At 55.8% G+C, this 26,234-nt stretch overlaps 2 protein-coding genes across 13 annotated transcripts; one reads left to right on the top strand and one right to left on the bottom strand.

Annotated features, from left to right (window-relative positions):
* Window positions 1-1,733: 1,733 nt before the first annotated feature.
* NR4A1 (nuclear receptor subfamily 4 group A member 1) lies at window positions 1,734-24,628 on the bottom strand. Of its 11 annotated transcripts, XM_078336599.1 has the most exons (11): window positions 24,340-24,612; window positions 19,881-19,998; window positions 19,075-19,260; window positions 17,894-18,656; window positions 9,177-9,326; window positions 6,646-7,523; window positions 5,710-5,839; window positions 5,224-5,375; window positions 4,610-4,812; window positions 4,341-4,519; window positions 1,734-2,533 (listed from the first exon to the last, which is right to left on the bottom strand). In XM_078336599.1, exons 6-11 carry the CDS (start codon window positions 7,519-7,521, stop codon window positions 2,277-2,279), a joined length of 1,797 nt encoding a protein of 598 aa, XP_078192725.1. In that variant the 5' UTR covers window positions 7,522-7,523; window positions 9,177-9,326; window positions 17,894-18,656; window positions 19,075-19,260; window positions 19,881-19,998; window positions 24,340-24,612; the 3' UTR covers window positions 1,734-2,276. The 11 variants fall into 11 exon arrangements, with proteins under 11 accessions (XP_078192725.1, XP_078192723.1, XP_078192726.1 ...); XM_078336597.1 differs by lacking the exon at window positions 9,177-9,326 and having other exon boundaries at window positions 24,340-24,628; XM_078336600.1 differs by lacking the exons at window positions 17,894-18,656; window positions 19,075-19,260 and having other exon boundaries at window positions 24,340-24,628.
* LOC144577614 (uncharacterized) lies at window positions 10,663-18,443 on the top strand. 2 transcript variants are annotated; one of them, XR_013521885.1, is made up of 3 exons: window positions 10,663-10,953; window positions 11,475-11,678; window positions 12,573-18,443. XR_013521885.1 is itself a non-coding variant. In XM_078336605.1 (3 exons), exons 1-3 carry the CDS (start codon window positions 10,927-10,929, stop codon window positions 16,981-16,983), a joined length of 351 nt encoding a protein of 116 aa, XP_078192731.1. In that variant the 5' UTR covers window positions 10,663-10,926; the 3' UTR covers window positions 16,984-18,443. The 2 variants fall into 2 exon arrangements, 1 of the variants encoding a protein (XP_078192731.1); XM_078336605.1 differs by having other exon boundaries at window positions 16,864-18,443.
* Window positions 24,629-26,234: the final 1,606 nt, after the last annotated feature.

Consider the following 26,234-nt stretch of genomic DNA (forward strand, 5'->3'; position numbering starts at 1 on the left):
TCTCAGCATGGAGTTGGAGGCAGGGCTGCAAACAGAAGCCCACCTACTGATGGCCCTGTGTCGTCAGGTACAGGTACAGCTGACAAAGGCTCACTCAGGAGTCAGGCACGGGGGAGGAGCATGATGCCAGGGATACAGGCTTAGAAGTCCACAGCACTGCTGGGAGCATCAGTCCCAGGGTTGGGGCCTTCATCCGTCTCCCTACTCCAGCCTCACATGGACCCTTCAGCAGGCCTGAGGCTGGACTGTGCTCCCAGAATCCAAGTGAGGGCGAGTTGATGAGGGCTCCCTGCAAGCTGTGGCTGGAGCACTGGGGAAGGCCCTTGTTTCCCCTCATTCACAGCTGAGCCCTATTCTATTGGGCCCCATCCAGTCGGGGCTGACCCCTCAGCCAGCCAGTTCCCAGGGGCCATGGAGGTGGAGATCAGGAGTCCTGGGCCAAGGGCCATGAGTAACAGCTGTTAAGGCACTGCCTTCAGGGCTCTCACCAGGTCCTAGAGAAGGAAACAGTGAGGCCGGGCAAGCACTGAGCACAGGAAGGGTGCCGGGCCCTGCATGGTGACAAACTTCTGTGGGCCTCAGGTTAGGTCCATCTGGGTTTGTGTTTCTCAAAATGGTGGCCCCAGACCACCTGCATCACAAGCATTGGAGTACCTGCTAAAACTGTAAGTTCGTGGGCCCCCTTGCCTCCCCAAACCTGGGTCTCGGGGCAGATCCCAGGAATCTGTATTTCAAGCCAGCTGACTAAACTGAGCCTGGGGTTGGATCACAAGGCGGGTGGATCACAAGGTCAAGAGATCGAGACCATCCTGGTACAATCGAGAGACCTCAGTACAATCTTCTTGCCGAGAAGGTGAGGGCCACCAGCTCCCTGGATCCTCTTGCTGGGGTGGCAGGAGAGTGGGGATGAATGTTGAGAATGGGGATGTCAAAAAACTGAATACAAGGCCTGGCGTGGTGGCTCACGCCTGTAATCCCAGCACTTTGGGAGGCTGAGGTGGGTGGATCACCTGAGGTCAGGAGTTCGGGACCAGCCTGACCAACATGGAGAAACCCTGTCTCGGCTAAAAATACAAAATTAGCTGGGCATGGTGCTACGTGCCTGTAATCCCAGCTACTCCAGGAGGCTGAGGCAGTAGAATCACCTGAACCCGGGAGACAGAGGTTGCAGTGAGCCAAGACCATGCCACTGCTCTCCAGCCTGGGAAACAAGATCAAAACTCTGTCTCAAAAAAAAAAACCTGAATACAACAGCTACTTATTACCAATTTGGGCTTACTTCAACCCAGCCCAAGCTAAGCTTTATACACATAATCCTCTGACCCTAAAAGCTGTGTGAGGCCGGGTCTATTCCTGTTTTATGGATGTGGAAATCAAAAATCAGAGAATAATGTGTCCAGGTTCGGAACCGTGACAACCCTGAGATCTACAGCCAAGGCTATAGGACCCTGCAGTAATCCCTGGGCTAATCAGCCACTGCAGGCCCCAGCAATGAGCTAGGCACGTTTCGTGGAGGCGTCCCACGTGCTAGAAATTAGTCTAAGAGCTTTGCATAACAACCTCGTGAAGCAGGTGTCATTATTATCCACCTTTTACAAATGAGTACACTGAGGCCTGATAGCTCAGGCTGGTAATATCCAAGTTTCATCTCGAGCAACCCACCTCTTATGTAATGACGGGGTGTGCCTGGTGGGAGAGGGGAAAGGGGGCCTCAGAGACACACTAAATCCCAGTTCCAGCTACATGTCTATTTTTTATTCAATATATTAAATATATTAATCAGAAAAGTCACATACTATAAATCCATGAAAATACACAAATATAAATGTCAGAATCTGTCATTTGTCTTCTTTCTAGAGTGACAGTTTATATACATGTGGAAGGAGGGTAGGAAGAGAGAGCCAGCAGGAGGCTGGAAAGGCTGCCCAGGCTAGTGGAGCCCGTCCCTTCCTCCTCCCCCCACTCCCACCTCAATCTCTTTCTTCCTGGGCTTATTTACAGCACGGCAGTATGTGTTAAAAACATTTTTTTATCTTACAAAAAACATAAAGGCCAGGGCCAGGCTGCAGGGTAAGACAAATCGTGGGGTCACCCCCATGAATGCATCCCCCTCCCCGAGGGCTTGAGCTCCCTGCAAACCTCCTGGAACAGGTGATAAGGTGGAGTCATTCTGCAGCTCAAGCCCAGGCTTGGGGGTGCTCTGGGGGTCCGTGGACTAAAGGCACGTGGGGTGGCATATGAGAGTGCACATGTGCACGTGTGTTCCCAGACGGGGGTCAGAAGGGCAGCGTGTCCATGAAGATCTTGTCGATGATAGGTGGAGGGGGCACCAAGTCCTCCAGCTTGAGGTAGAAGATGCGCTGCAGGCCCTGGGTGCACAGGGTCCGCAGCTCAGGCAGTTTACCCAGCAGACGTGACAGGCAGCTGGCCGGCTGGGGGTCACCTGCCACAGCCGCCACGTGCTCCTTCAGGCAGCTGGCGATGCGGTTCTGCAGTTCCTCCACCCGCCGTGGCTCCTGCAGCCCATGCCGGTCTGTGGGGAGGGTACAGAATTAGCCCCACATCTGAGAACCAGGCCCCAAAGCCCCAGCCTCCCCTAGGCCCCTAAAACTGCTGCTCCTGGCCAACTCTCATGCTCTGCTGGCACTTCACAAAAGCATGTTCACATGTTGGCATTAGTAAGCATCATCACAAGTCTGAGAACCAATAACCCTCATGATTCTCATGCTCCAAGTGAGAACCTGAGGCCCAGGAGGTTAATGACTTGCCCAAGGTTAGGAAATAAAATCCTAACCTAGATTTTCTGGCTAGACCATTGGGTTTTTAAAATCTAGACTGTACTGAGAAGGCCCAGACTCAGAATTCAGCACTCCCTCAGCCCAGAGTACCTCTGATTGTGTTCTATATAGTTGAGTCCCCTGTGCAATTTAAGTGAAAAAAAGGAATGAGGGTGAATTCTTTGCTTTAAAAAACAAAGACAGGTGGCTGGGTGCAGTGGCTCATGCCTGTAATCCCAGCACTTTGGGAGGCCGAGGTGGGTGGATCACGAGGTTAAGAGATTGAGACCATTCTGGCCAATATGGTGAAACCCCATCTCTACTAAAAATACAAGTTAGCAGGGCATGGTGGTGCCCAAATGTAGTCCCAGCTACTCAGGAGGCTGAGGAAGGAGAATTACTTGAACGCAGGAGGCGGAGGTTGTAGTGATCCAAGATCGTGCCCCTGCACTCCAGACTGGCAACAGAGCGAGACTCTGTCTCAAAAAAAGAAAAAGACGGCCGGGCGCGGTGGCTCATGCCTGTAATCCCAGCACTTTGGGAGGCCGAGGCGGGTGGATCACGAGGTCAAGAGATCGAGACCATCCTGGTCAACATGGTGAAACCCCGTCTCTACTAAAAATACAAAAAATTAGCTGGGCATGGTGGCGTGTGCCTGTAATCCCACCTACTCAGGAGGCTGAGGCAGGAGAATCGCCTGAATCCAGGAGGCGGAGGTTGTGGTGAGCTGAGATCACGCCATCGCACTCCAGCCTGGGTAACAAGAGCGAAACTCCTCCGTCTCAAAAAAAAAAAAAAAAAGAAAGAAAGAAAAAAAAAAAGATCTGAAAAGCTCTGCATTCAGATTCCATCCTGCAGGACTACCTTTACATAAAGTCCAAAACAAGCATGGCCAATCTGATCTGCACTGGCAGAAGTCACAATGAAGGGCCGGGCGCAGTGGCTCACACCTGTAATCGCAACAATTTAGCGGCCAAGGCAGGAGGACCTCTTGAGCCCAGGAGTTCGAGACTAGCCTGGACAACATGGTGAGATCTCATCTTATATATTTTTTAATTTTTTAAAATAAAAAATAGAAACCAGAGTAGTGGTTACCCTTGGGGAGGGCAAATGACTAAAAGGGGCCCAATCACGGGTCCTGGAGGGCAGTTATGTGCTCTTTCTTGACCAAGATGCTGGTTAGGTAAGTGCAGTTTATGAAAATTTACCATCCGTGTACTTTTCTACATGCAGCGTAATCGACAGGAAGGTTTTAAAAACAAACCAATACCCTAGGCCACATACCTGACACCTGCCATGTATATCCTGGGCAATCTGGGGCTAAAGGCTGTCTTAAGCTTTAGAGCTGGAAGCAGCTGAGCCTGTCTCCAGCTCCTGTGGTCCCTACTTTACTGTCAGTATGAGCCTAGGGCAGTGCAGGGGCCAGAAAATGCTAGATCCCAGCCCACCAGACTCCCTGGGACAGTGCCCTCCTGAGGACCAGTCAACTCCCTGACACCCACCCCCCTTGGGTCATCCCCTGGGTCATCCAGGGCAGGACCTGGTGTGGTGCTGGTCACTTACCGGTGATGAGGACAAGAGCAGACAGGCAGGCGAAGGCAGGGACATCAACAACCAAGCTGTGCAGGGACCTTGAGAAGGCCAGGATGCTGTCAATCCAGTCGCCAAAGCCACGGGCACACTGCAGCCGGTGCAGCACCAGGCCTGAGCAGAAGATGAGCTTGCCCTCGCCTGGCTTAGACCTGGGAGGCAGATGGGTTGAAGAGTGATCAGGGTGGCTCACAGGCAGGTGTAATGAGGGAAAGGGGCTGGGCAGTCAGTGGGCAGCTCACCGGTATGCCAGGCGGAGGATGAAGAGCTCCAGGAAGGCTGACTCCAGCAACAGGTCCTGGTCAGCCAGTGACAGCTCCGCAAAGCCAGGGATCTTTTCCGCCCACTTGCGGATGACCTCCAGGGAACCGGAAAGCAGGTCGTAGAACTGCTGCACATCCCCAGCATCTTCCTTCCCAAAGTGGGGCAGCACCAGCTCCTGGAACTGGGAGGATGGTCCAGTTGGGTCAGCACCCCAGGCAGGGCCCTGCACCCACCACCACGTACGGCTGTGTCAGACACTTGGATGCCAGATCCCGGGAGTGGTAGTAGCCCTGAGATCCACCCCAGGCTCTCGATTGCCAAGTCTCACATATTAACCCAGAGCTGCAGCTGCCAAAAGGACACATTTTTCTAATTGGCCACCTGCCTTAAGGGGTGTATTTTCCCATCTGGTCACCCCAGAGGGGTGATCAACAGAACTGGAGGGGGTAGCTTTTCTTTCTTTCCTTTTTAAACTTCCTTTCTCACTCAATCCTTCCAGAGGGGTAGTTCTCCTAACATGCACAAAGGCATCATGTGTGCTCACACCAGTCCTCCCCAAGCCAGGCGAGGGATGTGGCAGGCGGGGCCTCACCTTGGAGTAGTCCAGTTTGGCAGTGCTGGGCCCTGAGTCCAGGTGTGCACGGACCAGGGAGGTGAGGAGATTGGCAGGGGAGGCATCTGGGGACTGCTTGGGTTTTGAAGGTAGCCGGCCCCTCCGCCCCTTCAGGCTGTCTGTTCGTACAACTGCAAAGGAATGGGTAGGGTTGAGAAAGGAAGGGATCTAAGGAAGGACCTCTCAGTCCAAGCCATGCACACTACTGCTGAGACGCAGCCCACCAAGTCCCTAGGACCCAGAGCCCCTGAGATATAAGGTACCCTAGAGGGACCCCCTCCCAGCCACCACCCTCACGATCCAGGCAGGTGGAAGCTGCCTCCCCCTAAAGCCTGGGGTTCAGAGGGGGAATGGAAATAAGATGTGTCCTCCCCTGGGTCATCCAGGGCAGAAGGCTTAGGGCCCTGGGGTCCCATCCCACTCAAGCCTACCCTCGCCCTGCTGGGCCGCTCCCCAGCCACACACCTTCCTTCACCATGCCCACGGCCAGGCATTTCTGGAAGCGGCAGAACTGGCAGCGGTTTCGCCGCCTCTTGTCCACAGGGCAGTCCTTGTTGGCCAGGCAGATATACTTGGCGTTTTTCTGCACTGTGCGCTGGGTGGGGGGGCAACACGGAACAGGCTGTCAGAGTGTGGGGTGGGGAGGGGGGAGCCCAGGAGAGAGGACTGTCCAGATCCTGCTGCCATTGCAGACAAAAGCACTCTCTGTTCACAGCTATTTTTCTAACATTTGGGTGGCAAGGGAGGGAGAGATAGGGGGTTGGGGGGAAAGAGAAGTCTTGAAGACACTGGAGGAGGTTTCTCCCCCGAGGAAGGGCCCAAGACACAATACTGGGGGCCAGAGTCTCCCCAGCAATCCAAACACCTGTACTTTTTCATGGGCGTTTGTCCGCCTGCCCTCTCCCTGGGGCAGACAGGAGAGGGCCAAGGGGCTGGGGGTGGGGACGGGAAGCTAAGCAGGCACCAGCACTGGGACAAATACACAGCCTGTTCTCAAGTCCACCCCCAGCCCTCAAGAACTAAACCCTCTGCTGGGATCCTTTCATCTCATGCCAGGAACACAAGAGCCTAGGGTCACTCTTTCCCACTAGAACCTTGAGTTAGGGGAGGACCGGCAGAGGAAAACCAGAGACTGGCCAGGCACCCCTCCAGCCCGTATCTCACAGCTCACTCCAGCTCTCTGCAACCCCATGGGCCCCTGAGTGTCCTGGTGAATCAAAGATTCCAGCCCTGGCATCATGGGTCTCCAGGAAGGCAGCCCACCTGGCAGGTCTGAGCCCATCCTACAGGACAAGACTTGGCTGGGAGGAGAACCCAGGGGTCTACCACAGGTCCCAATGGGATGAAAGGCTAGCCTCTCTCAATTTCCTGTAAAAAGCCCCGCCTAGGGCCGCGCAGTACCTTGAAGAAGCCCTTGCAGCCCTCACAGGTCCGGACACCGTAATGCTGGCACGACGCATTGTCCCCACACACAGCACAGCGGCCTTCACTTCCACCTGGGGCCCCGTTCCGGGCTTTGGTTGAAGTCATGGGTGCATCCAGTATCCCCGAGCCCTCAAGGTGTGGAGAAGTGGGTGCCAAGCATGGGAAGGCTGTCGGCACAGAATAGCTCTCTCCCTCCCCCAGATGGTGGGCAGCCTGTGAAGGGAACAACTTCAGGGGGCTCTGGGCCAGGCTGGGGCTGGGACCGGTGGGAGAGCTGAAGGAAAAGAAGGTTGGAGGCTGTGGGGGCCCAGAGGCTTTGGGCAGCTGCTCTGTCCATGCCCGCAAGCCTTCGTAAGTCTGGCTGGGCGAGAAATGGCTGAATGAGCCGTCCCAGGGAGAGAGCTGGGGCGGCTGGAAGCTGGGCGTGGATGGCGATGGGGCCGAGCAGGGGCTGCCATAGTAGTCAGAGCCGCTGGAGGACAGGGCCTCATCCACTGGGCCGCTCAGGGGGCCAGGGTAGCAGCCGTACACCTGGAAGTCCTCGAACTTGAAGGAGGCAGAGGCAGGGGAGGTGGCTGAGGATGAGGATGTGGAGGAGGCCGAGGAAGAGGCTGAGGAGCATGGCTGGACTGTTCCTGGCAGTTGGTAGAGGAAGGTGTCAAACTCTCCTGTGTAGCCGTCCATGAAGGTGCTGAAGCTGGGCAGGGTAGTCGGGGCAGTGGGAGCCACCTCAGGGCTGGCCAGGTCCATGGTGGGCTTGATGAACTCAGGGGTCACGGGGTCACTTGCCAGGTGGTCACGGGGTCCTGGACTTGGTGCTGGTGTCCCATATTGGGCTTGGATACAGGGCATCTCTGGAGAGGGAGAACCCCAGGGAGGGAAAGGAGAGTCAGTGGGAGAAGCCTACAGCCTGGTCTCAAAGTATTTGGGCCCCAGAGCAGCAAGGTGGCAAGAATCCTAGCCTAAAGATGGGACAGAGGCAGCAGGACCACAGCCCACCACAGCACCCAGGAATCCTGACCCCTGGCCTGAGTACCATCTTGACCTATGTGCCACAAAGCCCCTGGGCAGCGGCCAGCATGAGTGGGCTCCATCAGAAGGCCAGCCACACCCTAGTCAGCCTGGGAACCCTCGGGGAGGCATCCAGCCAGCATTTCTCTGCTGGAACAGGGGGAAGCTGTGTTCCTCCAGCCCCCTGCCCCTCCCCTACTGGGGAAGGCATGGTGGGGGCTGGGAGAAGGGTGAGTGGGAGAGACAGCCCAGGAAAGCCTCAGCCCAGCTCTCAGGAGCAGCTCCCTGCTTGTTTTGCCAACCAGGCACTTCCTGGGAATACTCCCAGGCACACCCTAGTCTTTTTCTCTTCCCCTCACGGTGCCTAGGAAGAACATTGTGGAAATGGAAGAAGCCTAATGCAGAGGTCCCAGCCTGTCCCCCCTCCATCCCAAACCCCCATACTGAGCAAAGGCAGCAAATCCCAAACCCACCCCAGTCCTGCCATCTGGGGCTGGGAAGCCACTCTGCACTGCCCAAGATGCTCCCAGAAGCAAAGAGAAAGGGAGCCTAGGCCTCCTCATCAGTAACCTGGCTCCAGACCTTTAAGGGCCATTTGCTGGGAACAGGGTAAGGGGGAGGAAGGAGACCACAGCTCCCTGGACTTCCAGGAGAATAGAAGACAGTACCTAAGAAGAATCTTCTGCTACCCCCAGTTATTTTAATAAGAGAATTCTCAGAGTCCAGCAGCAGCAGAAGACTTAAGGAGGCTATGCAGGAAGGAGAAGCCTATTGGTGGGTGGGTGGGAGACATTCTGCCTCTGCCTGGGTCCCTCCACAAAAGCAGGGTCTGTGCCCTAAATAATCCAGGAGCTAAGGCAAAGGGGGTCCTGAGGAGCCTAAACAGAGATAGCACCATTCAGACAGATCCTTACATTCACAGAACGGTCAAAAACTAATGCAGAGGAGGCTCCAGGACAATCTCCCTCCCTACCTCCATGCCTGGAGTCTGCATAACTCTGGCCTCACCAGTCAAGGAGAGAAACTGGAGAAGAAATCAAGCTGGAACAGCGAGTACCATAATTAAGGGGTACAGTGATGGGGGCAAAGGCTGTCACCACCTCCTGTCCAAGAGCCCAGGAAGTCCTCTCTGGTCCTAGCCTTTCTTCTAACTCAACGGGCCCTGAACAGGGCACCTCCACCCTAGCCTGACATTCACATAACCAACAAAGACAACAGAGACCCTCGTAGCTCAGGCCCCACCCACCCAGTGGCACCCGTCCACAGGCATGTAGCACCCTGTGAGGTAAGGGTGGCCACATCTGCCTGCACTAGGACAGTCTGGGCAGGGATGGGCTGGGGGTGAAGGAGGAAAGACAGCAGTTGGGCAGAACTGGGCGTTCGTTCCTGCCTTATTCAAATCCTGTTTCTCCACCTGGACGTCCCACATCCGGATCAACCCCCATCAATCCCTCCCCCTTCATGCAAGTTCTTAACAACACAAGATATGGACCTACATCTAGCCTCTTGGGAGGGGGGAGCAGTCCCACAGGAGGAGGAAGAGGCGGGGTTGAAGGAGGGAGTGGGGAGAATCCGGCTTCAGGCAGGTCCTGGCAACAATGTGGCTTGCACCTGTTCTGCTGAACAAGCTTCAGGCTGCACCCTACCTGTAAGATCCAACAGGGACTACTGGGGGAGGGGGCAGAGGGGTGATCAGCATCTGGAGCTGGAATGGTTGGGAGGTATCCTCTAGGTAGCTCCGCCCCAAGACTCCAACTTTGACAACTTCTATCCAGGATCCCCAAGGACAAGGGTTTTCACCCCTGTCTGTGTCTCTCTCTCTCTCTCTCAAACACACACACACACACACACACACACACACACACACGATCCAAGCCCCAGCAAAATCAATCCTCCCAGTGCTTCCAGAGACCCTACCCCTGACCCCAAGAGGCCTCCTTTATTGAACACACAGCAAGCAGCCCTCCACAGCTCAGCCACCAAGCCAGTCACTTCCTTCAGTGATCCAGAGGCTTCCTAACGCAGCTCAAGCAGAAAGCTCAGGGTGGGGAACCCCTCCCAAATCAGCCACAGCCTCTAAAGTGTTAAGAAAACAACCGGGGCGCTGGGAGGGGGCTGACAGGCTGGGAGGAAGAAGAGCCTTTTGGAAATCCAATCCAGTTGGAGTCGCATGGATCCCAGCAGAGCCAAAGCGCGGTGTACCTTTCCCCCCACAGTACTGTGACCCCCCCCCATCCACACCCACCCAAGTTCAGAGCACCGTGCGCCCACTTGGGCACCCTGGGAGACTGAACTAAGGCCAGCCGCCGGCTGGACAAGCCCCTACTCCCGCCGCCAACCCCAACCCCCTGCAGCTTCCACCTTGCAGGTAGTCAACGTCTCTTACCTCCTACCCCCGCAGCCAGTAGTCTCCAGTCGGACCTGGGTTCTCATCCCGTTGCGCCAGAGCTGCACACTACACCCGCCCTCCTGCATGCTGACCCTGCAACATCCTTTCTGCCCGCGCGTACACTCCTATCCTTCATGCACCACCCCCAAAAACAGATGCACACCCCCGAGAGGAACCTACCCGGCCGGCTCCTTCTGCCCCTGCCCGGACCGGCGCCCCGAGTCACAGCCTGGTCCCTGGTCCTGCGTGCGCTCCCAAAGTTCTTCCGTGCACTCCCCCAAGTTTCGCAGCCTCTGCCACTGGGACTCCCCGGGCGAGCCCGACCCTCCTCTTAAGCGCTCCGTGACGCACGGGGAGGGGCGGGGGCGCCACTGACGCAGGCCGCCCGGCGAGCTTTGGCCATACAAGGGCTCGGGGGGCGGTGCGGTTCCGGCGGGAGGCGGCCAGGGGGAGGCGCGGCCCGGGGAGCCCGAGGGGGCGGGGCGAGGAGGGGGGCCTGGAATGTCTGCGCGCGTGACGCACGCGGGGTTCCATTGACGCAGGGAGCGCGGATTGTTTGATCTATAAATAGGCTCCTAGCGCCCGCCGAGTCCGCTAAAAATAGCAGCTCCCAGGCCCACTAGGCTCCCCACACCGGACTCGGGTCCCAACTGAGGGCCCCCAAGTCCAAAATAACCGGCGGGAGGGGCAGAACCGGTGAAGGGGCGCTGTAGAGCCGCGATCGCTGGGCTTCCCCAGACGAGGATCTCCTCACCCTCCAGCTGCTCCCGGGAGCCAACCGCGCCCGGTCCCTCCGGCTCCCTCTGAGTCCAGCCCCGCCTTTGCACCTTCCCAAGCCCTTCCTAGAGCCTAGGGTGATGCCGCACCGCTGCTGGGCGGTCAAGGCAGGTCGTGGGCTGGGGCGGGCAACTCGGACACACCCTGGGGAGCCTGCGCCCTCACCTCAGCCTTAGGTGCAACTGGTGCACAGGACGCGGTCTCCCCAGCAGGGTCTCAGGCTGAGAGGGTGCCCCCGCTTAGTCCCTCCTGGCGGTCTCCCTGCACAGGACCTTCCGAGGGCAGGGGTTGGCCAGGCCCAAGCTCGGGCAACTGCTCCCGCTCCGCTCCACAAGCTGAACTTGGCTTCGCACCTTCCCCTCTCCAGCCCTTTACAGGGTGAATGCACCCTAATTGGGAAATTACCAAATTTCAGAACGGGGGGCGGGGGGAGTCTGAGAAATCTTTTCAAACTTGTGCCAACTCTTCCCCATTTTATAAATAAATAGGCCCAGAGAAATAATGGCACTTGCTCAAGGTCACACACCCAGGGCGGTGGCACCCTGGGGTGGAACCCAGGGCCACAGACTGCATCTCTAGGGTTCTCTCCAAGCCTTTTATCAATCCCCCTCCTCCTATCCACATCAAGGAGCACCGACCCCCCACCCCACCTCTAGCACCCGTGGGGAGGCAACACTGGCCAGTTATCACCTGCCCAGTGGAGTGCGGAACAGCCCACCAGGACCCTGCTAGGCACAGACCAGGCTGCAGCAGCCACCTGGAGCCTCCCCTGGCTGGGCCGTCACTCCTCCACCCGGATCTCTTCCTGAGCCTGGGGAGCCCTCACGGCAAGGTAGGAGAAGAAAGAAGGGCAAATCGTGACAAAGAAGAGACCCCTGCCACCCCACTGCAACCAACCATTCCCCTTCCCCCATGTAAGTCAATGTCCAGAAGAGTTTCTGCTTCCACCGAGCCTGCACCCACCCACCCAGCTCTCACCTCATCTGGTCACCCCATGGGACTTCCTCTACCTTGGAGGCACTGCCTGCTGCTAATTTCCACCCTCAACTCCCATCACAGGTTTCCCACACCCTTGTCTCCAGCCCCCGCTTCTGCCCACTCAAAGGACCCACAAGCACCTCAAATTTCATCTGTTCCAGGCAGAGCTTGTCATTTCTGCAACCCCTGCCTGCCACCTAATCTCTGCTCCTGATGCCCCATTTGCAACGTTTCATTGTTTCCTGAAATTCTTTTTTGGAGCATCTCTTGGGTCCTTTCCCCTCCCCATTTGTTTTGTTGTTTTTGAGACAAGATCTTGTTCTGTCACCCAGCCTGGAGTGTAGTGGCATGATCATGGCTTACTGCAGCCTCGACCTCCCAGCCTCAAGCCTCTTGCCTTGACCTCCCAAAGTGCTGGGATTACAGGCAAAAGCCACTGCACCCAGCATCTCCTGCTTTCCTACTGCCAGTCATTGCCCATGCCTCACTGGTCCCACAGACCAACTGCCTGCACCCAATGACCACTCCTTCTCCTTGCCCACACCCATGAAGATCAACCCTTAGCCTGCCCATCTCCTCCTTCTAAAGCCTCACTGTCCACCACAGATGGAGCAGTCTTCATGTACAGTTGACCCTTGAACAACACAGGTTTGAACCGTGTGGGTCCACTTATATGGGGTCTGTTTTCAATCCAACATGGATTGAAAAACCCACATATGCAGAGGGCCCATTTTTTTTGTATCTGCAGATTCTACAGGGCCAACACCGGGATTTGAGTATTCACAGTACAAACTGGGGTCCTGGAGCCAACCACCTTCATATACTGAGGGGTGACTGTAATGCTGATGGCATTCAGTGATCTGGTCAGAACCTGCCAGAACCCTCCAACCCAGCATACAATCTCAATGTGAATGCATCTGCAGAGAGCTCTGGGTTGCCCCAAACCATCTCCCAAAGACCTTCAAGGCCACCTGGTTGAATGTGAAGTGTGCGCAGGTTATTGCCAATTGGACCCATCCAGGATCTCTACCTCACTTCAGCCAAAGTTTTGTTTTTCGTTCTCTTAGGCTTTTCTTAAGAGTCTGCTTAGATTTTGTGGAATCCTTTTGTGGCAAATGACTCCACAGCTTAAAAAAAAAAAAAAGGTTTAAAAACACAAATAGAATTCAAGTCTTCCCATTTTGCAGATTAGGAGCCAAAGTTTCCAAGAGGAGCTGTACCTTGCTCAGGAGCACACAGCAAGACTTGCTGGGTGGAACTGGTCCTTGCTGTGCCACAGGCTGGCTTTCTCACCTAGCACCTGCTTTGCCCCAGGATGTCTCCCTCCACCCCAGCTGGGCCTTCCCTAGAAAGTAAAACCAATTTTAATAGGTAGCAAAAGATGATCAGCCAAGCCAATGTTCTTCCCACCAACCAGCAAGAACAGATGCATTATCTGTGGCTTAACCAGCCTGTGCTCAATCTCAGCCTTGCTAGCTCTTTGAGAGTTGAACCAGCCTCAAGCTCCGGCACCCTCCTCTCCTCCTCACAATTTGGCATTTGTAAAAAGTGACACAGACCATCTTTATGGGGTAGGCCCACCCATAAGCCCAAGGGAAAGCGAGTGTGGTGAGGTGCTGTCCAGGTCCCCGGTCTGAATCTCAGCAGCTAGCCTCCAGATCTGGGCCTGCAGCCCTGCTACCCTAAAGCCTGGAGGAGGATAAGGAACTACAGCTGCCACCTGGCCATGCTTGCAGGGGATGGTGAGGGTGCTCAACACATCACATTCTGAAAACAAGTAAATAAGGAGAAAAAGGCCAAGGCCCTCTATGGGAACACAGCTGAGGTCACCCATGCAGGTTTCCATGTGGAGCACTTAGAGGTGAGAAAGGTGAAAGGGGTTTGGGGATCCCAGGCCTCAGGGGCCCTCCAGTGAGGACGGCCTGATGCTCTGAGAGAGTGGAGTCCACCTAGTGGAACTCTGGAGAAAGGTACAATTGATGTGGACTTTGGGATGCCTAGAGCAAATGCTGGTCCCACAATGGCCAGAGACTCCCAATGGACACCTACCCCCACCACAAGTCTAGCCTTCAAGAACAAGGTCACAGTAAACAGCTTATTGTCAGAGACACGGGGTGGGAGGGAACAGGTAATGAGAGAGGTATCCAAAACCAGAGACAGGGATCTGAAGGTAAGGCAGGGAGAGATGTCAGGCTGGAGATAAGGGACAGCCCCACCCAGTCAGGCCCCCAAACCGTGGCCCAGCCTACCCTCCTGCCCTCATCACCCCAGTTCCCCACCAACCCATATAAGGACCTTGAGCTGAACTTTCCCACCACCCACTTTGTACATACAGTTTCACCCACTGGGCATACTGTTTCCCTTCCTCCTTCTATTCTAATCCTGCTGATCCTCCAAGACTTCAGCTTAGAGCCTGGACCAGCCCATCTCTATTTTTTTTCCTCTCTTTTTCTTTTCTTTTCTTTTTTTTTTTTTTAATTTCTAAGTCATTGCATCCAACCAACTCATTCATAATAAGCTCCTTCTCACTGGGAGTGGGTCAGACCTTGGCCAGGGCACTTCACAGGGATTCTTCCCTTTAACACTCGCCCAGCCCTTCCAGGTTTGGAATTACAATCTGCGTTGTATAAAGGCGGAAACAGAGGCTCAAGGGTAGGATTGAAACTTAGGTCCTCTAAATCCCAGTTTTGTGCAGGACCCACTACCCTGAACTCTAACCTCCAAAGGCTGTGGCTTCTGGCCCCATGGGCCTTGAGTTTTATAAGTGAACCACAAAACCAGGCACACACACAACCTATAAGTTGAAAATAGGGGTACCTACAATGGGGCTTCTGTGGAAATGGAAGCATTCTAGTTCCCCATCTGGACGATAATCACCCAAGCATGTTCACTCTGGGAAAATCATCGAACTGTACTCTTAAGATTGTACTCCAGCCACAGTGGCTCATGCCTGAAATCCCAGCACTTTGGGAGGCTGAGGAGGGAGGACTGCTTGAGCCCAGGAGTTTGAAATTAGCATTAGCAACATAGTGAGACCCCTTCTCTACAAGAAAATTTTTCAAATTAGCCAGGTGTGGTGGTGCGTGCCTGTAACCCCGTGCCTGTAATTTCCAGCTACTCAGGAGGCTGAGGTGGGAGGATTGCTTGAGCCCAGGAGGCAAAAGCTGCAATAAGCCATAATCGAGCCACTGCCCTCCAGCCTGGGTGACCAAGTGAGACCCTGTCTCAAGAAAAAAAAAGAAAAAAGATTGTACACCTATGATGTGTGCACTTTTCTGTATGTATGTTATACTCTTCCCCAAAGTTTATTTTAAAATAGCCATGCCTGAATGAGAGAGACATAGTCTTCATATAGATGCAGATGCAGCTGGAATTTATTGAGAACAAATTCATTCAAGTGTGCGCTTCTGAAAGCATGGTGGCTGTTTCTCATTATGTATTTGTTCTATCAACAGATAGAAAACAAGTACGGTTAGGAGGGGATGCACCATCTCTCATTAGAAAGGGGCCCTCCTGCTGATAACACAGTGTATTTTCTGAGCAGTTCACCAGGCCCTTACAACCCTCCTAGTCAAATCTTATGGGGCCCAGGGACTTAGCATGTACTCAGACCCATTCCTCACCCAACAGTATGTGAACACCATGAGGACAAGGACACTGCCTCCTACCCCGTGGTGGGAAGACCCTTTGTACATTCTCAGCAGTAAGTAGTCCAAGGCAGGACTCAAATGAGCAGCCAATGTCTACCACCATCCCCCAGCCCAGAGGGTCGGGGTGGAGATGGGTAAACAGAAGGAAGTGGAATTACACAGTCCCTTTCCCACGCTGGCCCTCCACCTTGGGCTGGGCCCCGCCCCTACTGAGCAGCGGTCAGGAACTTGCCCTACTTTCACTGAGACCTTCCCCACCCACGGGCCTCCACGCCCTTCCCCTGGGGTGGGCAGAAGGAGTAAGCTTTGCCTGCCTTCTCCCGCTCAGAAGTTGCCCTGGGAGCTTCCCCTCCTTGACCCCAGGGCCTACTGCCAGCCCTGACCTGGCCACTTCCTCTTCCTGCTCTGGCAGTGGGCAAGGGGATTTGTACTGTGGGCAGGGAAGCACTGCCTGCTGCCCCGGGGCTTCCCATGGGCAGCTCTGGGAACCAAGGGTGAAGGGTCAGGCCCAGGTCCCTGGCTCTGCTCTCCTGACCCTTGCCCAAGCCCTACCATGAGCACACATATCATTACATCCCCAAACCAGGCTCCTGGGGATGCAGTTAGGTCAGCCAGTGCCCCCACTCCTCCCCTTAGCTCTCAGCGGGGCGAAAGATGAAAGAGCTATCAGAGGCATCTTTGACCAGGAGCTAGCAAGCCCTATATGTGTCCTGAGGCCAGTCCCCTGTCCTCTCCAAGCTTCCTCATCTGCCTAATGCAGACATCACCAGTCCCAGTGCAGGGAGAATTCAGTTCACCACAGAAGGGAGAAGCTCAGAATCCAAATGTAGCACTGCCTGAGGCCTGGGCTCCCCCACTGTCGTGGGAAACCTGTGATGGAAAGGTAGGGTGGAAGTCAGGAAGAGGCAGTGCCTCTAGGGCACGGGGAAGTGTTACAGGGGGATGGGTTCCAGGACCCCATATACCAAAATCCACGCATACTAAAGTCTTGCACTCAGCCCTGTGGTACTCATGTCTGCAATGGGACAACCAGAGCAGCCTACAGCAGAATTCTGGGACTGGCAGGGAGGGTGGCAGGGACAGGAGACAGCAGGGTCCTCAGCTAGACAGGGGAGCCAGCAGCCCTCCTGCTCCAGGAACTACAGACAAACATCTCTCTCTCTCCCACTCCCGGGCTAAGTTGAGAGGAAACGAGAGTGTGCCCAGAGATGTGGCTCTACCCAGTACCCATTTTAGTGGGAAGAATTCTGGGAGAATTCCAGACTGTGTATGCAGCAAGTGCTCAATTAATACTCTGGAGAGAACTAGTTAGTTAAGGAAGTCAGACTACGGCCACAGAGGCTCTCTTCAGTCCAGTGATTTGGCTACCCCTACACCCCTCCCTCTCAGGCCAGAAGAAATGAACATCCAGAGCAAAAGAATAAGATCAGACTTCAGGACGAACAGCCAGAGGGGCTAGAAAACACAGACAAGATCATAGAGTTTGGGAAAGGTTGGCCCCCGCCTTGAACCTCCCTCAGTTTCCCCCTCAGTCTGTTCAGCTCCTGGCCAGCTCCCTTCCCCTCTCACCTTGGATGGTCTCCCACCACCAGAACATCAACACCCACCAAATTCCCCTGCCTCTGCCCAAGGTCTCCACCCAGCCTAGGCGGGCAAAATTTCAAATTCCAAAATAAAAACCCTCTGATAACGAGTCCCAGCCGGAAAGACTGATGCACTTTCCTATTGTTAAAGTATTTTTAGTCGCGCACTCTGGATTCGTTTAGAGACTCACGTTCAGAAAGGGGAAAAAAAATTTTTTTTGAGAACTGGGAAGGAGAGCACAGGAGCCTCCCACGTAAGGAGCTGCTGCCTGTTCCATGCCGGGCCAGAGCCCCTGGCCCCGGTCCCGGAGTGTGTTTGTGGCAAGCTGGTTGGCAGACTTGCCAGACCTCTCTCCAGCCCTGCTTCTCAGGCACCCAAAGCAACTGGGAGGCCCAGCAAAGGGGGCAGGCCAGGGGCTGAGGGCTCAGCAGGACGCCAAGCCCCTGGCCCAGCCACTCAGTCCCAACCAGTGGGGGCTCAGGGGCTCCACTCAGAAGCCAATCCTGAGGTACCCTGATGGAAACCAAAAACTCGCCACAGTGGCCAGGCGGGGTGGATGGGAGAGGAGGACAGAGGCCCTGTGGGGAAGCTGTGAGGAAGGAACTGGACCGCATCACCTGTCTCTGTCCACCTCTCCTGGTTGTCAGTCACAGTGCTCCCAAGTCCAACTACCGCCATCCAACTGGGGTCAAGCTGCACTCTCATGCCTCCGATGGCCAGCCACCCTTGCTTCCTCCCCCAAATCCAAGGCCAAAGGGTTTGGCACGACAGTCACAATGGGAAAAATTCCAAACAGCCCAGCTCCCATTCCTCAATGTCCCCATCCAAGACTCACCAGCTTCCTCCTGACAATCTGCTTTGACCCTGGACGAAGGTCCCAGACAACCACATGAAGGGAGAATCCCAAGATTGGTTGGGGGCTCTTCCTGAAGGCCTCAGGGAGCCCTGCAGGGAGAGAAGTGCTGCCCAGCCAGCCTATCCTCGTGGCTGAGGCTGGGCAGCAGCTGAGCGGGCTCTGGATGTGGTGCTGCCTCCAAGCCGGCGTGTCCTCCTCTGTTTTTATAGCAGAAACCAGAGCCGGCCTCTGGGGATGGGGGGAGCCACTTTGGGTCCTCTTGGCTGGGCCTGACTTTGGCCCAGGTCAGCAAGAGCCCAAAATAGTCAGCTGACGGGAGCCCCGGCATGAGCGTGACCCTGGGCCCATGCCCAGGCCTGGCAGACAGGTGCCCACGTCACAAGACCAGCAGCTCTAGCACTTATGGGGCCCTGGTTGGCAGCCCCTCAGGGTGGCCTTGGCAGTGTATCTGGCATAGGAATTCCACCCAATCACCACCATCACCCAGACAACGAGGTAGACACAAGGAATTCTGCCCACCAGGGCTGCTGTGTACCAGAGGGAGGGCTAGGTGCTCAGGAAGCCGAGTCTGGACTGGGGGCGGATGTGGGGGCCGAGCTGCGGGAGGGACACCTGGCCACTGCTGTCATCTTCACTCACGTGCTCCCCAAGTCCAGATCTCCAACTGACCAGAGAACACCTGCCTCTCTCGCTTACAGTAATTCCTCTCCCTGTCTTCTGCCCAAGGTTGGTGGTACAGCACCTGCCGCCATCGGGAGGTCAGGCACACACCCAACCCCGCCCCCACAACAGGAGGCCCTGCTTCCCAGAGTGTCCCCCTTCCCTCCAGGCTCCAACCAGACACCCTGTCCTCTCCACCCCAACCACCTCTCCAGGGTTCTCTGCACCCTGAATGCCCCATGAGGCAACTGTTTGGAAAGCTGAGGAAGATACTAAGCCAGCTCCTGCTTCATTTGGGATCTCTCAAGTTCGGGGAGAGCTGCTGCTCAGAGATGGCCCTCTTCCAGGGAAGGAGGCAGGGAATCTCATGGCCTGTCTGGGGTGCAAGGCGGAGCTCCAGCTTCCTCAGGCACAGAACGAGGACTACGGTGCCCTCAGCCCCATCTTATGTCCCCAGGAAACACCTGAGGGAAATCCCATTCCCACCCTCCACCTCTCACCTACAGATCAGCATGGGCCTTCTCTGGAAACACCCTCAGACAAAGCAGGTATGTCCTCCACCGTCAGACCAGGCGCCTGCACTTGCCAGCGACCCAGAAGGCATGGATTCTGGGCTTGGCTCTACACATCCTTACTGCAGGACCCTGGAAAAGTCATTTCTCCCCTCTGTGCCTCAGTCTCCTCTTCTGTAAGTGGAGATGTGCTAGATCACCAGTAGTGGAAGGCCTGTCCTGCTTTCCCATTCACAAAGGCCACCCCCCACACCACAGACTCCATAGGCACCCAGGCCTAGCGCAGTGAGAAAGGGCAGGCACCATGCTTTCTGCAATGGAGGAGTGGGGGGGTCCCCGGCCTTCCCTTCATGCACTCACCTGGAGAAGTGTCTACACCCCAGAGACAGACCAGCTCCCTGCTGCCTCCTCTGCCCCATGATGCTCCCAGCCCAGCCCCCAGCTACTCTACTCCACCCTGTCTGCTTCCTGGAACCAGGCATAAGCTGCCTTGGGAGCAGCTGTCATCCCCCACTCCCACCAGCCCATGTCACCTGGGCCCAGAGCCCTCCAGCCTATCCTGCCAAGAAAGTAAGGCTTCCCTAGTCCCCACACCCACATTACCCCCACCTCTGAAGAAATCAGATCCCCCACACTGAACAGCAGCTTGCCTGCCACCTCTGCAGGGCTTCCCTCCATCCCCCTAACCACATCCGCTTTGGGCAGCTCCACCCCCACCTCTGCCCCCCCAACCCCACCTGCTGGAGGGGGAGGGGAGCCCAGGGGCATACAAAGGACAATAGCAGAGCACTTACGACTCCGGATGGACCAACAGGCCTTGGCCAACACACATTATCCCTTCAGCCTGCAGGGCCCAGCAGGAGCCAGGCTGCCTGGGAGGGGCAGGGCCTGGCCTCTGTCCATTGTGGAGGCCTACAGAGAGAGAGTGGATGTGAGTAGCAAGCACATTCCCTGGAGACAGCATGGCCAGGACACACAGGAATGGGAGCAGTGGCAGGACCCAGGCCACAAAAGGAGAACAAGCCAGCCCAAGAACTTCCCTGGATTAGGCATCAGAGCCTGGGGGCCTGGGCAATCTGCTTCCAGGGGTGTAGGGTGTGGCCAGGAGCTGCTGACAGCATTTCAGAGCCATACAGACATATCAGCACCTCGCCCCTCTGCCTCATACCCCTCCCGGCTCTCGGCCTTTGAGCGTCCAAAAGGGCATGTTACAGGCACAGGAAGAGAGCTATCGTGAGGAAAAAGCGGAAAACCCTTCTCTCCTTTAGGGGCTCCAGTTTGGGCCCTAAAGCCTCAGAGGCCCCTAAAAAGCAGGGGCTCCATGCCCCTGAATCAGGCAGCCCAGCCTTATAATCAGAGCAATGAGGACTCTCAGAAATCTTCTGGGATGGGTCACCAGTCCCCAAATGGGAAGCCCAACTTAAAGCAGAGCAGATGCGGGATCCCAGACTGTCTGGGTTCGAATCCTGGTTCCACTGCTTGTCACCTTGGATGAATTATATAATCTCTTTGTACCTCATACTCCTCATCTGTAGAAATGATGACATCTCTAAAATTAACAATCACAGGGTTATCAGCAGGCTTAAAACAAGTTAACGTGTAAAAGACTTATAACAGTGCTGGATGTGCACATCTGCTGCATACCATTATTAGGAGAAGTTCCATGAGGACACACACATAAGAGCTAGCCCCAGACCCTAGTTCCTAGTCCAAGGCAGCACTGGGCAGCGGACCTCTCCTTCCAGGGTGGAAGCTAACTGTGTGCTTCACCCCAGCCTCTCCCCCAAACCCACTGAGCCAAAGCCCCCCTCAGCCAGGGCCCCCTGACCCACATCTCCACTTCTCTTCTTCCACCCCCTCCAGAGCTCTTTCGTTTCAACCACACCCCAGAGTGAGGGCAAGACCATGTCTTCACTAGCTATTGGACTGCCCCTCAGACTGAAATGAGGTCTGAGAAAAAAGAAAGAGATGATGGAAGCTAGGAGGGGCAGAGAGGAGGAGGACCCCAGAGGGTGGGCAATGGGATTCCTCACACTCCTGACCTCTGCCTGAGGTCCCCAGGCCAAGGTGAGGTCCTCCGGCCCATAGCACCCAGGCTCTCCCCTTACAACATTGCCAACACCCCTCCCTCCCAATGCTGTAGGGGAGCAGGAAAAGGCCACGGGAGAGAAGGAGGAAAGGGAGGGCAGACTGAAACATCTAGAGCACCTCTAACCCTAAACAGAAAGTAAGACGAGGCTTCCAATGTGCCCCAGCCCATGGACTACACCTGCTTTCCAGGGTGACAGTGTCATCCTTCCATCCCCGGAAATGGGTCTGTAGTTTCCCCCAGCCTTGTCTTTTCTCCCTACCAGCTCACTGCTAAGGAGGAAGGAAGGGTAGGAAGGGCCAAATACCACCTACCACAGTCAGACCCAACCTGAGCGCCCAGGTCTTCCCCGTCCGGTTCTCAGAACAGGGGCCAGAGTCTGGCACCACGTGGTGCCCACAAATGATTCATAACATCTTCAGACAGGTATCTGTTCCCCCGCTTGTCCTAGATCAAAATGCCTCCCTCAATAGTCATACCACAAGCATTTACTGAGGACCCCCTGGGAGCCAGGCAGTGTCCCCTGAACAATGGGAGAGCCAAGAATGAGCACACCAAGATCTCAGAGCCCCAGGAGCTGACCGGGGATGAACCAAGGTCAAGTACAATGTGCACTGTGCAGAGGGCAAACCAAAGGCTGAGTGGGCTTGGAGGAGGCGAAAGTGGCTGGTCGAGGTGGCTCACGCTTTGGGAGGCCAAGGCAGGCGCATCACAAGGTCAGGAATTTGAGACCAGCTTGGCCAACATAGTGAAACCCTTTCTCTACTAAAAACACAAAAACCAGCCGGGCATGGCGGCACACGCCTGTAGTCCCAGATACTTGGGAGGCTGAGTCAGAAGAATCACTTGAACCCAGGATGCGGAGATTGTGGTGAGCCAAGATCCCACCACTGCACTCCAGCCTGGGTAACAGAGTGAGACTTGTCTCAAAAAAAAAAAAAAAAAAGGAGGACAAGTGACCCCCAAAATGGGGTGGAGCATCAGGCCAGACTTTAGTCCTTAGCTACTGCTCCCCACCAATTTCATTTCCCAGCCATTCACTGTGCTCCAGTCATGTGGGCCTTCTCTCCCCACTCAGGGTCTCTGCACTGGCCATTCCCTCTGCCCAGAACTGGCTCTTCCTTATCAATCAGGTTTCATTTCCCATGTCATCTCCCTAAAGGGCCTACATCCCCACCCCACCACACTAGCCTAATTTTATTCACCATAGGTCTTGTGTTCACATCTGTTCACTGGTTTATCACCTTTCTAACCAACCAGAATCTAAGGATGCTGTCCCCCTCAATCACTGCGGAGTCTGCAGTCTCTAAACCCTGCTCAGCACTGGCAGGTGCTCAGAAGGGAAGAGCCTTCCAGCTCAAGAGCTATCCCTTCCTTTTGGGGGCAGATCCAAGCGCCAGAGCCTTCTTCCTTATGTTGAATCACAACCCAGATTCTAAAATTCCCCAGCCCTGGATCCCAGCTTTGCCCCCTGTACTGGCCAGTGGGAAGCCTCATTCTAGTCCTTCCTAACGAGTACTTTAGCCATTTCCTAACTAAACTGCCTGTTGCAACAGGATACCACTGACAGGCCCTCTGCCTGACAGGCCCTGGTGGCCTCCTGAGTACAAGCTCTGCATTGGCCAATGTCCCCACCCAGAAATGGGCATATTACTATTATTAGCAATAACAACAGCAGCTAATATACTTATATATATAAGTATAAATATAATATAATATATAAAAATATATATATTATATATATATAATAATAAACAGCAGTTAATACACTTAACAGTGTATCTGACAACATGTGCCAGATACACTGTTAAGCACTTTAGACACATTGTTTCATTTCAGCCTCCCAATGCTATGAGGAAGGGATTATAATGTTAAGCAACTTGTCCAAGGTCACACAGCTAGGAATTGGCAAAACTGGGTTTAGAACCCAGGGAGCCCAACCAAGGAGTCCAAATCAAGCATCCTTCCTCCCCCTTGCCACCCGCTTGGACCTGTGTAGTGGATGGAGGGTACACACTGCACAGAGCAGTCCCACAGCCTCTGTCCAGAGAGCAGGTCAGAAGCTAAGGGCCTTTGAGCCAGGCACAGGGCCTGAACTCCTCAGCTGATTTTCTTGAGTCCAGCACGGGCCTCAACCGGGATGTCAGTCACATTCACATTGTTAATCTCAGCCCATCCTTCTGCCCAGTCGCCTGCAATTAGAATCTTGATGTTATCACACTGTAAGTGTCACTCCTCACAGCTCTGGGTGACTACAAGGAGTTGGCTGACTTCCTGTTTAAGTCTTCATCCAAGTCACTGATAAGAACGTTCACTTGAGTAGGTCTAGGGGCAAGCCTTGTAGCCCCACCACTAGGGCCCCAGACCAGGCCGACAGCAGCCCCCAAATCCATCAGCACCCATTGGGCATAACTGTAGGGAACCTAACGACCTCTGCCCAGCCTGCGTTTTCCCAATGTGCCCCTAATATAGCCCTATACCCAAATTCACAATTCACTGAAAACCACCTCTGCAGCATTTCTCGAGTCCACCAGGTCATCTATCAAAAATGAAGACATAAAAAGGGAATGAGAGAAGTCAAGGAACTGTGCCCCGGGCCCTCAACACAGACCACCAGGGTAAGAAGGTCTGGAAATACCCGCCCCCACCCCACCCAATGTAAGGAGGGAAGATGTTGCGGCAAACAACAACAACAACAACACGCCTGGGAGACACGAACCCCGAGTCCTAAGCCCCAGCTCCGCCTGACTCCACGAGATCCCCAGCCTTGGTTCCTCGACTCAGTCCCGCTAAGGGGCTGCATCGCGCAGCATCGGTCCCTCTCGGCTGGGTCTCCTGGCAGACGAGCTCCCGCGCTCCTGGAACCGGTTCCCGCAGCCGGCGGGGAAATGGAAGGAATTTCTCTGGCCTGGCCACCTCCAGCGCCCCTCGTGGGCCAAACCCCACCCTTGGCGGGCTGGGGAGAGAAAGCCTTGGCGGTCGCTCTTGGGGGCTGACTCGGAGCCAGGAGGTTCCGCTGGGAATCCAGTCCCTCTCCCCGACTCCCCTAGTTTCCAAGCGGGACTCCCGGCATGGCCCCGAGCCCGCCCCAAGGCATCCACCAAGGCCCCGAGACTGCCCGGCCTCTCCCGGGCCCACCTCCAGCCACCCCGACGGCCCCTCACCTGACCCTGCGGGCTCCGCTCGCCTCTCCACCCCCGCTTTCCGGGGTCGCGCCCCAGCAGTCCCGAAGCTGCTCCGCGCCGCAGGGGCGCCCATGCCGGCAGGCCGGGGGTCGAGGGTGCCGCGCTGGGATCCCGCCAGTTCCGCCGCCACCGCCGCCTCGCGCTCCTGCAGCCGCGCCGCCGCTCGGCGCCCCCCGCCCCCGGGTAGCCCCCCGCCCGCAGTTCCGGCAGCACCGCGCTCCCCGCCCCCGCGCCCGCGGCCGCCCGCGCTCTGCCCCAGCCCCGGCGCACCTCCCCCGGCGGGAGGGGCGGGGACCGTGACGCGCGCCCATTGACGTCTCCGGAATCCCGGCGGCGGCGGCCGACGCAGCCTCATCAATGGGGCTAAAAATAGCGGCGCCCGGAATAGCCGCGAGCGCCCCGCCCCGCGGCTCCCCCCACGCCGCACACCCGGTTACATAACCCGCCTCCTGCGGCCGGAGCCGGGGAGCTGGTTCTCAGGTGAGGGAACCGAGGCCTCACTCACACCTCCCGAGGCGGCGCACCCGGGGCTAGGTTATAAATAAACTTACCTGGGGCTTCCCCAGGAAGAAGTGGAAAGAGCGAGGCTCAGAGAGGCTCGGTGGCGGCCCACAGTCACACAGCAATTCGTCTGCTCGCGAAGACAGGGCCTGGCCTTTGAGTCTGCGGGCGCCTTGCCTGCATCGCTTGGCCTTCATGCCACCCCAAGAACAAAAAATCCCAGGTAGCAGGGCACCCAGCTTCCACACGAGAAGGCAGCTTATAGAAAAAAACGACTTCCTCAGAGGGTGAGATTTCTCCTGAAGAGGGCACTTCCCGAGGAGCGGGAGCAGGCCGCGGCAAAGCCCAGGTGATGGATTCACTGATCTGGCTGCTCCCATGCCACTGTGTGGCCTAGGGCAGTCGCTTGACCTCTCGGAGCCTCAGCTTCCTCAGCTCTAAAATGAAGATGATATGTCCGATTATCCACCCTTTCTGGTTGTCAGGACAATAACAGCTGCAGAGGTGCCTTGTACACAGTATACCCTCGGAGCTGGTTCTCCTCCCTGCTCTCCCCAGTCCACAAGAGTGCTTAATGCTCTCAGTGGCCCACCGCCGTGGCCAGGAAGCCCTGGGAGGCCCACCCTCGCCTAACCAGAGTCTCCAGGCCCAGGCTTCCACGGTAAGAATCTTCCTGGGGCTGCAGGCACTTGGAATGTTCCTGTCTCCGACGTGACTGGAGCCGTCTTTGGAAATGGGAGAACCATCCTGTCCTGAGCAAATCTTTCTCCCCCAGCAGCTGCCCACTCAGGAGTGGCTGGTCAGGAAGGCCAGGCAGGCCAAGGTTGGAGCAATGGGGTTGGGGCTGACTGGGTGGGATTGGGGGGAACCATCCTCTCCTTAGCAAATCCTTCTCCCCCAGCAGCTGCCCACTCAGGAGTGGCTGGTCAGGAAGGCCAGGCGGGCCAAGGTTGGAGCAATGGGGTTGGGGCTGACTGGGTGGGATTGGGGGTTACCATCACTGCTCCTGTACCCCCATACAGACATGGCCATTGGGGAACACTAGTTAGGGAGGATCCAGTCATGTGCCCTGCTGTGCCAGCCACTAGCCCTGCTCCTTTTTGAGCCACCTTAAATGATGAGCATGCTATACAATCCCCAGCACCAGGCCAGGCCCCACGCAGCAAAGAATCTCTTCTGTGCTCAAAATTCTCCAAAAGAGGCCCCACACCTCCACTCAGCCCTCATTCCAGGGCTGCATTCCTCTCTCCACCCCACTGCCCACCCCCAGAAATCCTTTGCTGGACCGATCCTAACGGCACAACTCGGAATTCCCTTTCTCTCTTTCTTCATAATGATCCCAAGAACCTCTCGTTTGTCTCAAAATCACCTCC

Source organism: Callithrix jacchus, chromosome 9, assembly GCF_049354715.1.
Source record: "Callithrix jacchus isolate 240 chromosome 9, calJac240_pri, whole genome shotgun sequence".
Lineage (NCBI taxonomy): Eukaryota > Metazoa > Chordata > Mammalia > Primates > Cebidae > Callithrix > Callithrix jacchus.

What these genes read in the sequence shown, in the direction of transcription:
- NR4A1 (XM_035256704.3), bottom strand. Translation starts at nt 24,433, where the DNA reads ATGGGCGCCCCTGCGGCGCGGAGCAGCTTCGGGACTGCTGGGGCGCGA. An exon ending in AGCGGAGCCCGCAGGGTCAG is followed by an intron (nt 7,524 to 24,339) that starts GTGAGGGGCCGT and finishes CTCCCTCTCCAG; the next exon opens with AGATGCCCTGTATCCAAGCC. An exon ending in ATCCTCCGCCTGGCATACCG is followed by an intron (nt 4,520 to 4,609) that starts GTGAGCTGCCCA and finishes TCTGCCTCCCAG; the next exon opens with GTCTAAGCCAGGCGAGGGCA.
- LOC144577614 (XM_078336605.1), top strand. Translation starts at nt 10,927, where the DNA reads ATGCCGCACCGCTGCTGGGCGGTCAAG. An exon ending in ACCGCTGCTGGGCGGTCAAG is followed by an intron (nt 10,954 to 11,474) that starts GCAGGTCGTGGG and finishes ATCCACATCAAG; the next exon opens with GAGCACCGACCCCCCACCCC. An exon ending in TGGGGAGCCCTCACGGCAAG is followed by an intron (nt 11,679 to 16,863) that starts GTAGGAGAAGAA and finishes CCTCCCTCTCAG; the next exon opens with GCCAGAAGAAATGAACATCC.